This window comes from Homalodisca vitripennis, chromosome 8 (assembly GCF_021130785.1).
Source record: "Homalodisca vitripennis isolate AUS2020 chromosome 8, UT_GWSS_2.1, whole genome shotgun sequence".
NCBI lineage: Eukaryota > Metazoa > Arthropoda > Insecta > Hemiptera > Cicadellidae > Homalodisca > Homalodisca vitripennis.
In genome coordinates this window covers 28,213,252-28,228,176 of record NC_060214.1, presented here as the reverse complement: position 1 = coordinate 28,228,176, position 14,925 = coordinate 28,213,252, and the positions used below count along the sequence as shown (strand labels likewise).

Sequence of the window (14,925 nt, the reverse complement as noted above, 5' to 3'; positions counted from 1 at the left end):
AAGCACCATGCTTTGGCAAAGACTCGTCAATTATTACAAAATTAAACTAAATTTCTAATACACCAATACACAACAAATTGTACAATTATTTTTTTATTATAGCAAGTCGGATGCCTCAAAGTCCTGACTGAGAAACCAATTACTCAGCTACACTGTAGAAACAGTGAGAAAGTAGATAGTCTTTTGAAAGTATTTTGAATCTTAGAAGCGATTTTTCTTTCCTTATTGAAAGTGGCATATGATTGTAAATCTGTATACATGTATAAAGCGGTGATCTTTCCAGAAAGCTTGTATTGTGAATATGATACTGGAACAATTGAGAGTTTCTTGTGAAATGAGAGTGATAGTGATTGTTATTAAAACACTTTTCTTGGTTCGCTTTGACGTAAAGAAGGTTCTGAAGAATAAAGAGAGAAGGTAGAGGAAGTATTTGCAAGTCTCTAAAGTGCTTCCTGCATGGGTCACGAAAAGGAACCGAGTTGATCAGTCTTACCATTTTCTTTTCGATAAAAAACACTTTTTCAGAGGCAAGGGAATTTCCCTAGAAGATCGTTCTATACGATAGATGAGAATGAGCATAGGCAAAGTAAACCTGTTTGAGAGTGTTTGTCAACAACACGTGAAGGAGTTGAGAAGGGCAAACAATGCTTGAAGGCAACTACCAATGTGTCATCAGCGTATAGGGCCATTTCTATGTTATTCACAACATCAGGCATATCATTGCAATAAATCAAGAGGAGGGGACCAAGTATCGAGACTTGTGGCACACCAGCAGTCACTTTCCGGAACCCACTTCTCGTCTCAGAATTCAATACTACACACAGCTCGCGATCAAAAAGATAGGATTTAAACCACCTCAATAATATTTTTGATAGTGTTAATGAAATTATGATTGAGTGTGACAGCAAAGGTCTTTTTGTTTGTGACAACATGATTATACTTAACAATCCCTTTTATTTCCGGCTCATCCCTGAGATTGCTAGTCTCTCTTTTAACCACCTGCCATGTAGCTTTAACCTTATTATTTGATTCCTTAATGTAATCACTGTTGAACCTTAACTTCGCTAGTGCTACACAATTGTTTTAAACCTGTTTATACCTACGGACATATATGTTTGGATATATGCGGACATGTACTTTAAAGTTTGGATTTCTAGATGTTTTGCTGAGTTTGTGCAGAAATCTTTTCCTTTCACTTGAAATTTTTAAGCTTGCTGTCATCCATTTCTTTGAAAATGTATTTTTGTTTGATATTTTATTAATTTCTGAGGGAATGCTTTACAAAAAGATAGCTTAACGTTTTCAAGAAAACCGTTGTACATCACTGTTAGTTTTACAATTATGGAAAACTTCTGACCAGTGTATATTTCTTAAATCACATTGAAACCGACTCATCTGAAAATGCCCTTTTCTGATTGATCCACCCATTTTGCAGGTGATGTTGTTGGCTGTAACGCATCTTACAATTCGAGACAGATGGTCTGAGAGTCCTGTTTCAGAAACACTGACATACTCTAGAGATAACTTAGTGAAAAGATTGTCAATGCAAGATTTAGAACTACTAGTTATACGGGTTGCTTCATTTACGTTTAATATCAAATCATACGACCTCAGTCTGGTAATAACATCTAGCTTAATACTATTGCTTTTAACCATATCACTATTAAAGTCACCGGTAATAAGAGGTAAAAGATTTTTAAACTTTAAGAAAGTCCTATGCAGGATATTGTCAAAGTTCTTAAGGAAAGTTGCAATATTAACTTTACTATTATTTGGAGGTCGGTAGACATTAACAACAACAATAGGTCGTGCAACGCACCAATTCAACCACCAACGCAGAATTAAAAAACACTCTCCACCAAAAAGCCATCAAACTCATTCAACAACACCATATCGAGATAAGATTTGGCAAGTATGCACACCCCACCCCTAGTATTGCTTTTGCGTGTTTATATAGAAATAGTTTTGAAACCGTTGATTTTATTTAATGTTGTACAATTTTCTTGTGAAAGTCAGTGCTCAGACAGACATATGATATCCGGATTTAGATTAGATGATTCCAGGAATAAATTGAATTGGTCAACTTTTAAATTTTGTACCAAGCCTTGAACATTATAGTGAAATAATACCAAGCTGCTTCTAGAGACAGACTTAGGTGTGGGATGCACACTCCCCTTACAATCATCCCCTTCATCTACTCTATCACTGAGCAGTTTCTCTTCTCTCCCAAAAAAGCAGCACGGTCGATCCAACGTGATAGTTGCAGGCCGATTCTCTTGGGCTCGGAGACGTAGTGGTGGGAAGTCATGCAACGAGAGATTGAACGACTCCACACTGGAACTGAATCTGACAATGATACACATCGTTAGGCTGCTGCTAGCAAGTCGGAGCCAGCCAACACATCGAGTTTAACACAGTCTCATAATTATCCATGTCAGATGGCATGTTCAAATCAGATGGTGTTGGGTGAACAATATGCACAGGGCTGTGTTGGGGTCCCAGTTGAAACTTCAAATTAGGAGATGCAGAAGGACAGTTCAAACGTTTGATTAGACGAGCCGTCTCCTCGCTGACTAGCCGCTTGCCTACCTTAAAATAAAGAACTGCAATTGAATACTTCCTTTGATTTTTAACATCTTTTCACACGTTTTCTATATACTCGTACAACGTCAACATAGGATACTGTCCTATGTGTTGAGGCAGTGTTCAAGTTTTAATATATTACATATTGAAATCTCATGTTTTTGTACTCAGTTTGTTTCTGTCTCTACGATTTTATCGTTGCTATCTTTGCTAACCATAAGACCAATGTAAATATGTTCGCTGACAGCTAAATCCCATGGAGTGACACGCACTCATCAAACTCTATGCTGCTTATATAGCAATGAAGCTTCGTGCAAAATGTCAAGTCTACAGTTGACTTCGTCTTCCAAGATATCGTGTGGACAGACAAAAATGTCAAAATTGCAACCCACGTAGATGATACAATAAAGTGACACTGTGAAAGTTACAGTAGAATATGGACTGACTCAATAACGCAGAGGGAACAGTGCCGACCACGGACTTTAGGGACCCAACCTTAAGTCGTTACAACCGCTAATCCTTGGACACTCTTAAGTTGTCAAATATCCTTTTCTATACCGCACTTTCCTGCACTTTATGGGATTCATTTGAAGGTCTACCCTTATCTTGGTGTAATTTTCGAAAAATGCCCTCTTCCTACAAGAACCACATTTTAGCCAAACGACAATTTTCTAAAATTTATATCATACGCTTCAGCAAAAAGTTATGGGCGGTCTTTTAAACAAATATGGTGTGCTGTGTATTACTATAACATGGTCACGGTCAGCGCGCCATCTCACTCAAGCTATCAACGCCGCACGAGAAAAGTACTACTTTTGTATTTCCAGTCGCACAATATTGCTCAGATATCCGGTCTCTAAATAAGGTAGCCACTAAAAAACCTCTTTTCGAATTCCCAATTTTTCCGGTCGAACATTTCCGATTCTCTAGTCTATTATCAAGCCAAATAACAACTGTAAGACTGACTGCACATCAGCATTGCGGGTCAGAGGTTTTGGCGGTGGACCGAACTTGCGGTACGAGACAATGATTTCGCCGGAACATAAGGTCGGGTCCATCTTAAGACTTCAAATACTTTCATCTGAACTCTATTTATCCTTTGGGAGAGGATGGAACAAGCCTAAGAATACTGTTAGGCTGTTAGGCCTAAGAATTAGTACTTCGAAGTAATTTGCAGATTCAGGAAAATGCCTATACAGGGTGAGGCAGACCACCCGTACAGTACGTACAGCGGCCAAACCAAACGAGGTAGATTATTCGTAACAACTTAAACCCCCCTATTTCCACCCCAAAGAATTTGGAGAAATTATTTTGAAATCTCTAAAACTCCCCAAAAGGGTAGTTTTTTGGGGGGTAGGGGTGGTTTTTTGGAAAATTTTCAAATGTAAAGTTATGTTGAGTTATACCTCATTTTAAAGGTATTTTTTCACTGATTATTTTGATGCAAAAATTTTGAACCTATCTTGCCGCTTATGTACAGGGTACACCAAAACGTTAAAAAATCAGGGGTTTGTGGGTACATTTATTGCAACAACCTGCACAAATGTAGAGAGACGATATTTTTATTCAAAACTAACGATGAGACGGTTTATCGAAAAATATCATCAAATGCAACCCTACCCCAAAATTTACACATTTTAAAAATACATAGAATTTTGAAATACTTAACAGCCCCAATATAAAAAAACTCAAATAGGCAACCTAGGTTGTGTTTGTACATCATTAGAAAGGTCTTTAAAAAATAAACATTTTCTACATTTAAAGTTTGTCTCTATCTCCAATGGTTTTCAAAACTGTAGTACAAAAATAGATCTTTTAATAATTTTACTAAGTTAGTTTGAATTTTAATATCAAAACCCAATGAAAAAATGGAAAAAAGTTGGACTTTTAAGTTTAATTTGTTTTTAAATAATGTAATAAAAACAGGATTTCTATCAGTGTAATATGTTTCAAAAGCAATCTAACCGTGGTGTTCATGTTTTAATAATCCCAAATACACGAGTTGCCCCTGTAAGAATTTTGGAACCAATTCCTTGGTCTCTTATCTAATCTCTGTTATTATTGTCTCCCTATTCAGTTGTTCTTGTGACCACGTGGTATGAGGTAGATATTAGTTTAATTTTTTTTAAGTACGTAGTGTAAGTTTTGTTTGTTCTAATATGCCATTCTCAAATGAGGAGGAATTCCAGATGCTTATGGTATTAGGGGGATGTTTCCAAATTTACTCAGCTGTCACTTCTTCTTTATGCCCAACGTTACCCAGACCGCGAACATCACTCCAGGAACGTTTTTCAAAGACTTGCTAGTCGAGTTCGTGAAACAGGTCATGTTCAACATGATCACAACAAAGGAAAGGAACTCGCTAGACCCGTGAGAAGTGATAGGGCACCCGAAGTTTTTGGCAGCCTTTAAACTGAATCCGCATGATTCTACACGAAGAGCAGTTCTTGATTCTGGTATGAGTCAAAGCTCTGTTTTAAGAATTGTTCACGATTATAAAATGCACCCATATAGGATGTCATTACATCAAGAACTCCATGGAGATGACTACCTTCATAGAATGAACTTTTGTTTGTGGGCTCGATAAAAACTACAACAAAATCAAAACTTTCACCGTAACATTCTGTGGTGTGACGAGGGTTACGTTTAGGAGTAATCGAGAAGTGAACCGCCACAATATGAGATACTGGGTGTTTGAAAACCCACACTGGATGCAAGAGGTGGACAACCAAAGGTACTGGACCCTAAATACCTGGTGCGGTATTATCGGTGACAAAATTGTAGGGCCATTCTTCTTTGACGATCGCCTAGACCGAGTAGTTTATATCAACTTTCTAATTGAAATCCCTGAGAAAGTCTTACAACGTATGTGGTATTATGCACGATGGGCACCAGCACACTAAGCCGAAGATTCTCGATTGATTCTAAAACGAGCAATACCATGACAGATGGATTGGAATAGGCGGCCCTGTGAACTACCCAGCGAGATCTCCTGATTTAACGTGTATGGACTTTTACTTGTGGGGTAGACTAAAAGACCTACTGTAAAAATCAAGACCAACAACTAGAGAGGACATGATGTGGTGGATAAGGGAGGCTATAAACACGATCAGTAGAGAAGAGATATTGAGAGCTGTAGATAGCTTCACCTCAAGGATTGAACTCTGTCTGGAAAAACAATAGGTTGCAGTTTGAGCACCGGTTTTAACTCTTCATGAGGTCAGTTACTAGGTTATTGTTAGTTTTAGTTTGATAATTGATAATAATTGTCATATTCATAATTTACCATGATGCTGCTGTAACATGGTAGATTTGTTTTTCAAAACCAGTTTGAAGTTTTTATCTTTTTTAATAATGACAGGATACTCTTTCCTTCCATGGCACTCACATCAATGATTAATTAACAACAGGTTTTCTCTATACATTTTGTGTAATTTATAAGTGTAAAACGTTTTATAATTCAAAATTTACTAATTGAAAAACTGGTAATTTTTCCCGTTTCATGAGAGAACTCAGCACTTATCGTAAGACATTGTAGTTTACGGTGTTCCAATACCTTTTTAAATTTTAAAAGACTTTTTAAAATTGGGTAGAGTATTTTTTTTCAATCATAAACATAAAGACCAGTTTACTGTTGGAACTTTTTTTTACTTGCACATTGCACTAATTTTTTATAATAAATACATTGAGTAAAGTTTATTAAAAAATCTATTTTTGTACCACAGTTTTGAAACCATTGGAGATAGAGACAAACTTTAAACGTAGAAAATGTTTATTTTTTAAAGACCTTTCTAATGATGTACAACACAACCTAGGTTGCTATTTGAGTTTTTTTAGATTGGGGCTGTTAATTATTTTCAAAATTCTATGTATTTTTAAAATGTGTAAATTTTGGGGGTAGGGTGGCATTTGATGATATTTTTCGATAAGCCGTCTCATCGTTAGTTTTGAATAAAAATATCGTCTCTCTACATTTGTGCAGGTAGTTGCAATAAATGTACCCACAAACCCCTGATTTTTCTAACGTTTTGGTGTACCCTGTACATAAGCGGCAAGATAGGTTCAAAATTTTTGCATCAAAATAATCAGTGAAAAAATACCTTTAAAATGAGGTATAACTCAACAATAACTTTACATTTGAAAATTTTCCAAAAACCACCCCTACCCCCCAAAAACTACCCTTTTGGGGAGTTTTAGAGATTTCAAAATAATTTCTCCAAATTCTTTGGGTGGAAATAGGGGGGTTTAAGTGTTACGAATAATCTACCTCGTTTGGTTTGGCCGTTATACGTACTGTACGGGTGGTCTGCCTCACCCTGTATTTAATATTACAAGTCATAACCTCTACATTCTCCTTTTAAATAGTAGAAATGGTAGGTTATAAAATGACCTTCCAGAATATATTCCGTGTACGTAAAAATACATGGATATATGTATATTTAGAGAGAATCTATTTGTGCGCAAAAAGTATCTTATCAGGCCTGGTACAAATCCAACTAAAACTCTGATGTATTAAAAAAAGGGTATGTCAAACATATATTATTCAACTAACCGAACTATTAAGCCTGTTTATAACCCCATTTCGGCGATGGAATAATACTTAAATACATAGATCTGTTTGTACTGCGGTCACTACCGCTCGCATAGTGCCGAAGTCTGGAACGATCGGCCGATTTTAAATTGTCTACTAATACATTGTTACGTATTACTAAATTTAAATAAAAACACCACTTTTCCCAATTGTTTATTTTGTTGACGTGGACTTTCGAATCCAAAGGTTTCATCTTCAGGCGACTCCACAAATAAAAAAATCAATCACATTGTTACGTGTTTTTTTGGGAGGAGGGGGCTTGCCGCGGCACATGAGTAGAACTAACCAAGATAAACTCCACTACACTACTGGAGGCAACCCTCAGATGAAGCTCGCGAACGTATGTCGATCTTAAATCACAATTTCACGATCCACGTAGTGTATAATACGATGTTTCGAGATTAATAAATTCTCGATTCAAGAAGCTGTCAAATTATGTCTTAATTTTAAAAGTTCTTCGAGACGGAAAAATTGTTTACGTAATTTTCTCATTTCTCAGAAAAATTCCCGGATTAGTCCCGGTTGAGTGCCCACCCTGCTTTATCATTTTCTACTAGACAGTAGGGGAAGAACAAACAATTGAACAACACTGACAGCTCGTCAGCATTTGGTCTATTAGACTAGAATATGAGCAATCGCTCAATGGCAGGAACAGATGATAGGCTTGATTATCATAATTATTTACAGCTCAACAAGGATTACAAATTGACGTTACTGATAGGAATAGTGAATTAAAGAGGATCTATGTAGGGACATCCTAACTCCACCACAAAAATAACAATCTTTTCTTTTACTTAACTTTAATTTTATTTCTAGTTTTTAACTTTACATTTATAACCTACCAATAACTTATAACTTCTACACTTCCATCCCACAGCTTTTCTGCTACCTTTGTACAAGCTTTGTTAATAGTACAATTATAACAAACATTGAAGTTCCACAAATTAGTCATTTTCATAGGTGATAATTTAAAGTCCAACTCCCAAGCAATTTCTCCGCTGAAGTGGCTTGTAATCAAAAATTTATTACATGTAATGTCAGTTATACTGTTTATATCTTCAAATGGATCTATTAATGCTAGAAGTACTGATTCAAAAGATGCTGTGATAGTATTGAATACGTGTACAGTATTCTTTGATATAAAAAGAAAAGAACTGTCTAAGGTCAACACTCCTACTGAGTATTCGGCAGGCACTACTAACGCCAACTGTGAGGTGCGATAATCAAACACTTTAAAATGGCCATTTAAACTGATAGCCAACAATCCGTTTTGGATTGCACAAGAAGGAAATCTCTGATTGTCATGACTAGTTGTAAAGGGATAAAAATCCAAACTGGCAAAACAGAAGACAAAGAAGTGATACATGGAATTTCTTTGAATTACAACAACGATGTCTGTTGGTGGTGTCATAGAACTTACAACTTTAATGATCTCATCATTCATACTGCCAGGATATGAAACTTTCTTCATCTTTGTTCCAGATGCAAGATCCCAAATGTGCATTTCTCCCGAAGACAAGATTCCTACAAAATAATTCCCAATCACAAGGTTACTGAAAGTAAGGGGAAAATTCACCATTTCTTCTGTTTTACTTAATGAAATCAGTTCAGATCTATCAAACAAAAAGTTTTGTTCTAAACTCCAGTTGGAGTTCATAGGTGATCCGCAATAATAAATCTGAACAAGAGTTTTCTGCACAATAAGAATCTTGTCATTACTCAATGCTAAACAAAAATCCACTCCGTTAGATGATAAAAGCTTGAAGGGATCACTCACATACACAGGACAATTTCGGACATCCCACAACATTACTCTTTTCTCATTTGATGTAATCAAATAGTTATCTGTGACAAAATGACACAACGCGTTGTCACCGACTCTTACTTTTTCAGGTTCAGATTGATCAATCAACGTTAGATGCTCAGTCACCTGTTTCCTGTTCTTCCAATGACTCCATAGAAGTTGTTCTCGTAAATAAGACAATCTCCACTCTCCCAGTGGATTTAACGAGTTTTCTACATTCATACACTCCGGTATCACAAACTGTGGATTTACTCTACTCTCAGCAGTAGCAAGATACTTGGCTATATGTGTGTTACATCGATATTTCCATATACTGTCTTCACCAAAAATGTCTCGCCAAACTCGACTGGTAGCACAGCATGCTGCCAGTTCTTTCGTAGTTAAATATTGGGCTATATTCTCTACCATTTCCACGGGCAGATTTTCCATTGCTAGTGGTAATCCAGTCTGGAATAAATTCAAAGCTTTAATTAAATGTTATAAAATTGACAAACATAAGAAATCAGAAATTCACTATCACTTGACGTAACGTGAACAGCCTCTTAAAAAAAATAAATTATTAATTTTGAATTTCACTCTTAAAAAAAATTCAATTTAGATAATATTATAAGTATCTACTATATCTGTGTTTATCTTCAATAGCTCTTTGAAACAATTGTTTGGGAAAGGTCTTTCGAAGGTGAAAGTGTGTACGATTCAGAAGAAAATTATAAGCACAATAGAAAACAAGAAAGTATACTCAACTTGCAATAAAGACATACATATTATTATTTATGAACTTCCTGTGTTTCTACAACAATATATACCAATATTTTCAGACAATATATCTGACTCGGTACAGGTATGACATTATAACCTCCGTTTACAGTTAGCACGATGGTGCACTATCATGTAATAATGATTGGACTGTTTTCTGGCAGATGAATAGGTCTGCACGGTGCAATACAATGAGCAGCTCGTTCACCAGATCTAAATACAACAAATTTTTTGTTCTGTGAATTCTTACAAAGTAACCTTTATGAAACGAGACCACAAAAAATCAATGAGATAAGGAATAGGATTGCAATTCTTGCCATTTTAAAACAGATGTTAAGATCAACAGAATGCTGCAGATGGATGTATGCATTTGGACAGATGTTATAGTCAACACACACACAGGAGTAAACAAAGTGTTGTCATTACTGGTAAAATATTTCTACTTATAGGCCTATTGTTATACTTAATTATTACAAACTTTTATGTAAGGTGGTCATAAAAAGGTACACAGATCCCTCCTCTGATAGTAGTTTCATGATACTGACATAAAAGATTGAGTCAGTCAATAAAGGTAGATTCAGTAAAATCTCAGCAATGAACTAGTTTTTCACAACCTATCATTAAGACAATTAATGGAAGTGGGGTAAATCCAACAGGTAGTCCCTTTTTGTCCTTGCATTTGTCACAAATGTAGTATGTATTTTTTCTTTTTTTTGTCAGTCTTGAAACAATGTCGACACCTTACCCTTGGGCTCATCCTCATAAGCTTGTGGTCCTGAGATAGTCTTGGGCGAACGCTTCTGGGTGTAACAGGGTGCAGCTGAAGATAATCAGATATGATGATGTCTCTAAATGCTAGGTACTTGAAAGAGGTTTTCTAGGTTTCGTGAATATATGTAGTTACTGTCCACATAGCAGCATCTAGGGAGGTGAAAGAATAGCTTCAGATACCACCTCAAAGACTTTCTGGGCGTTGAGTAATATGAAATCATTTGGTCGCTTCTACCAATTCTACTCATATTTTTATTGTATGATACAACCATACTTGGTTTACTTGTATCTGTTCCTCTTTTGTTTCTTACGTCTTCCATCTCTGGTCCATGTGCCGTTGATATGGTCAAAACATTTCTTTTGTCTTTCCATTTCATGACTGTGACATTACCTTTTTGTCTACTTATACAATCTCCTTTCTTCAAATTGGCTCTTACTACCACTTCTGGATTTCCAGATCTGTTACTCGCTAGTGTGCCACACATGGTGTCATTTGCATCTAAGTGTTCAGCTAAGTCTACACTGTTATAGAAGTTATCCATAAACACCATGTGTCCCTTCCCCATATAAGGCGTGTCACTACTTCAAAGGTGTGCCCTTTCTCTGGGTTTGACAGTGTACCCTTACCTGTGTAGATTATTATGTTCAGAATATAACCATCAAGGGTGCAGAGTTCGTACAGTTTTATACTGTATTTATGTAGTTTGTTTTTTTATGTATTGGCAAAATGACAACCTGCCTCGCCATAACACCATCGCCTCATCAAGCGATAAATATTTTCCTGGTGAAAAACATGTGGCAAAGTTACGCAAAAGATGGATAAGGACATTTTAAATTTATGTAACTTTCCCTCGGTTGAGCCAGATTGTGGGTTATAGAAACACATGCATCTTAGAAATAATTCAAACCTGTTTCTAGACATGGTTTTGCTGAAAATGGGGTGTTCATACAGTTCAGATGACGACCAGCAGTGCTTAAGGCTTGAAAACTTAAGATTCCCCATCAGCATACATAAGCCTAACCTTTTTTAGTTCCTCAATAGTGATAGGCTTCCACCAATTTATGTGAGTGTTTCGGGGAAGGCATACCACGAATAAGCAAAGCACGGTTATTTATCCACGTCACAATGTTGTTTAGGAGAGCATCGTCAAAAAGTTTTGAAAAGATTTCTACGGGATTTGTTGAATCAGTGTTTATTTTTTCTTGGCCTATAAAGTTGTGGATTGGAGGAATATTGTTTTTATCAGTCCAACATAGTTGACGTTCGTCATAACCCATGTGATCCCTATCCACAACAAAATGAACGTTAGGGTCATTGGTCATATCATCATTCATATTATTATCAACATTTTCAAGTACAAACTCTATGTTTGGATCGTGAAATATCGGGTCATTTCCGTCTAGGCCTACACTAAAACTTACATTCTCAGGTTCAGTGATCGGCCTAGTTTCATCTTCATCACTTGGTTCACCATCGTTACTACTGTCTGCAGGAACACACTTACTCTCACCATTAGAACTGTACAACGAACTTAGTTCATCGGAATCGCCTAATTCATCTTCAATGTCACTATCATTGTAGAACAATCTGTTTGGTTTTTTTCTCTTCATATTACAAGACTCCAGTGTTCGTAAATATTCACGAAATCTAACGAAGATCATTAAATAACCTCAAAATGAAAACAAACTATCGTAACAGAGTGAAACCTGAGCCTCACAACATCTAAGCAACAGGTAAAAGTGCAATATAGTAAACAACAGGTGAGACAACTTAAATGCTCTGCAACGTGAGAAAAAAATTCCCACACAGGGACCACGCGACCCACGGGCGGGGCACACATTCCTATAGACCGATATCCAAGAACCAAGGCATTAAATCTGACCAACTATAAATAAAACAACATTATTCTAATTGTGGTCTGCGTCCCGCCCGCGTGACGTCGGTCCGCTAGAAACAGTCCGTGAGTCTCGCCGGCGGGACGCTGGTCCCCGACGAAAACCGCTGCGCCCCGCCGGCGGGACGTCGGTCTATTTTGAGAGTCCAATTTTTTTCATCGGTAGCCAACGTGTTAAGCCTGTTTATAACCCCATTTCGGCGATGGAATAATATTTAAATACATAGACCTGTTTGTATTGCGGTCACAACCGCTTTGTGGCGCGACGGCAGTCAGCCCCTCCCCTCTTTTGACGGCTTCTCCCACTCCATATCACACCACTCCCATGTCGCACTTCTCAGGGCCCATATGGAATCTCTCGATGTATACACTAGTGGAGGCAACCCTCAGATGAAGCTCGCAAACATATGTTGATCATTCACAATTTCATGATCCACGTCGCGTATAATACAATGTTTCGAGATTGATAAATTCTTGATTCAAGAAGTTGTCAAATTGTCTTTAATTTTATAAATTCTTTGAGACGGAAAAATTGTTTATGTAATTTTCTCGTTTCTCAGAAAAATTCCTGGCTTATTCCCCCTTGGGTGGCCACCCTGCTTTATCACTTTCTACATACTAGACAGTTGGGGAAGAACAAACAATTGAACAACACTGACAGGTCGTCTGCATTTGGTCTATTAGACTAGAATATGAGCAATCGCTCAATGGCAGGAACAGATGATAGTCTTGATTATCATAATTTACAGCTCAACAAGGATTACAAATTAACGTTACTGATAGGAATAGTGAATTAAAGAGGATCTATGTAGGGACATCCTAACACCACCACAGAAATAACAATCTTTTCTTTTACTTAACTTTAATTTTATTTCTAGATTTTAACTTTACATTTATAACCTACCAATAACTTATAACTTCTACACTTCCCTCCCACAGTTCTCCTGCTACCTTTGTACAAGCTTTGTTAATATTACAATCATAGCAAACATTGAAGTTCCGCAAATTAGTCATTTTCATAGGTGATGATTTAAAGTCCAACTCCCAAGCAATTTCTCCGCTGAAGTGGCTTGTAATCAAAAATTTATTACATGTAATGTCAGTTATACTGTTTATATCTTCAAATGGATCTATTAATGCTAGAAGTACTGATTCAAAAGATGCTGTGATAGTATTGAATACGTGTACAGTATTCTTTGATATAAAAAGAAAAGAACTGTCTAAGGTCAACACTCCTACTGAGTATTCGGCAGGCACTACTAACGCCAACTGTGAGGTGCGATAATCAAACACTTTAAAATGGCCATTTAAACTGATAGCCAACAATCCGTTTTGGATTGCACAAGAAGGAAATCTCTGATTGTCATGACTAGTTGTAAAGGGATAAAAATCCAAACTGGCAAAACAGAAGACAAAGAAGTGATACATGGAATTTCTTTGAATTACAACAACGATGTCTGTTGGTGGTGTCATAGAACTTACAACTTTAATGATCTCATCATTCATACTGCCAGGATATGAAACTTTCTTCATCTTTGTTCCAGATGCAAGATCCCAAATGTGCATTTCTCCCGAAGACAAGATTCCTACAAAATAATTCCCAATCACAAGGTTACTGAAAGTAAGGGGAAAATTCACCATTTCTTCTGTTTTACTTAATGAAATCAGTTCAGATCTATCAAACAAAAAGTTTTGTTCTAAACTCCAGTTGGAGTTCATAGGTGATCCGCAATAATAAATCTGAACAAGAGTTTTCTGCACAATAAGAATCTTGTCATTACTCAATGCTAAACAAAAATCCACTCCGTTAGATGATAAAAGCTTGAAGGGATCACTCACATACACAGGACAATTTCGGACATCCCACAACATTACTCTTTTCTCATTTGATGTAATCAAATAGTTATCTGTGACAAAATGACACAACGCGTTGTCACCGACTCTTACTTTTTCAGGTTCAGATTGATCAATCAACGTTAGATGCTCAGTCACCTGTTTCCTGTTCTTCCAATGACTCCATAGAAGTTGTTCTCGTAAATAAGACAATCTCCACTCTCCCAGTGGATTTAACGAGTTTTCTACATTCATACACTCCGGTATCACAAACTGTGGATTTACTCTACTCTCAGCAGTAGCAAGATACTTGGCTATATGTGTGTTACATCGATATTTCCATATACCGTCTTCACCAAAAATGTCTCGCCAAACTCGACTGGTAGCACAGCATGCTGCCAGTTCTTTCGTAGTTAAATATTGGGCTATATTCTCTACCATTTCCACGGGCAGATTTTCCATTGCTAGTGGTAATCCAGTCTGGAATAAATTCAAAGCTTTAATTAAATGTTATAAAATTGACAAACATAAGAAATCAGAAATTCACTATCACTTGACGTAACGTGAACAGCCTCTTAAAAAAAATAAATTATTCATTTTGAATTTCACTCTTTAAAAAAATTCAATTTAGATAATATTATTAGTAGTATCTACTATATCTGTGTTTATATTCAATAGCTCTTTGAAACAAT

The 14,925-nt window shown here is 36.6% G+C and overlaps 1 protein-coding gene across 6 annotated transcripts in view; it reads right to left on the bottom strand.

Annotated features, from left to right (window-relative positions):
* LOC124367442 (F-box/WD repeat-containing protein 7-like) overlaps positions 1-14,925 on the bottom strand; it is a 31,547-nt gene that overhangs the window by 6,889 nt on the left and 9,733 nt on the right. For 2 of the 6 annotated variants that reach the window (XR_006922892.1, XM_046824259.1), the window contains one exon: positions 8,017-14,713. The exons of 3 other annotated variants lie outside the window; for them this stretch is intronic. Coding sequence is in view for 1 of the 3 variants with exons in the window: in XM_046824259.1 (XP_046680215.1) it covers positions 8,017-9,407 (1,391 nt within the window). In the remaining 2 variants the exon portion in view is untranslated. Of the gene's footprint in view, positions 1-8,016; positions 14,714-14,925 lie in introns of those variants that run through there. One more of the 6 variants, XM_046824256.1, reaches the window with a different exon arrangement.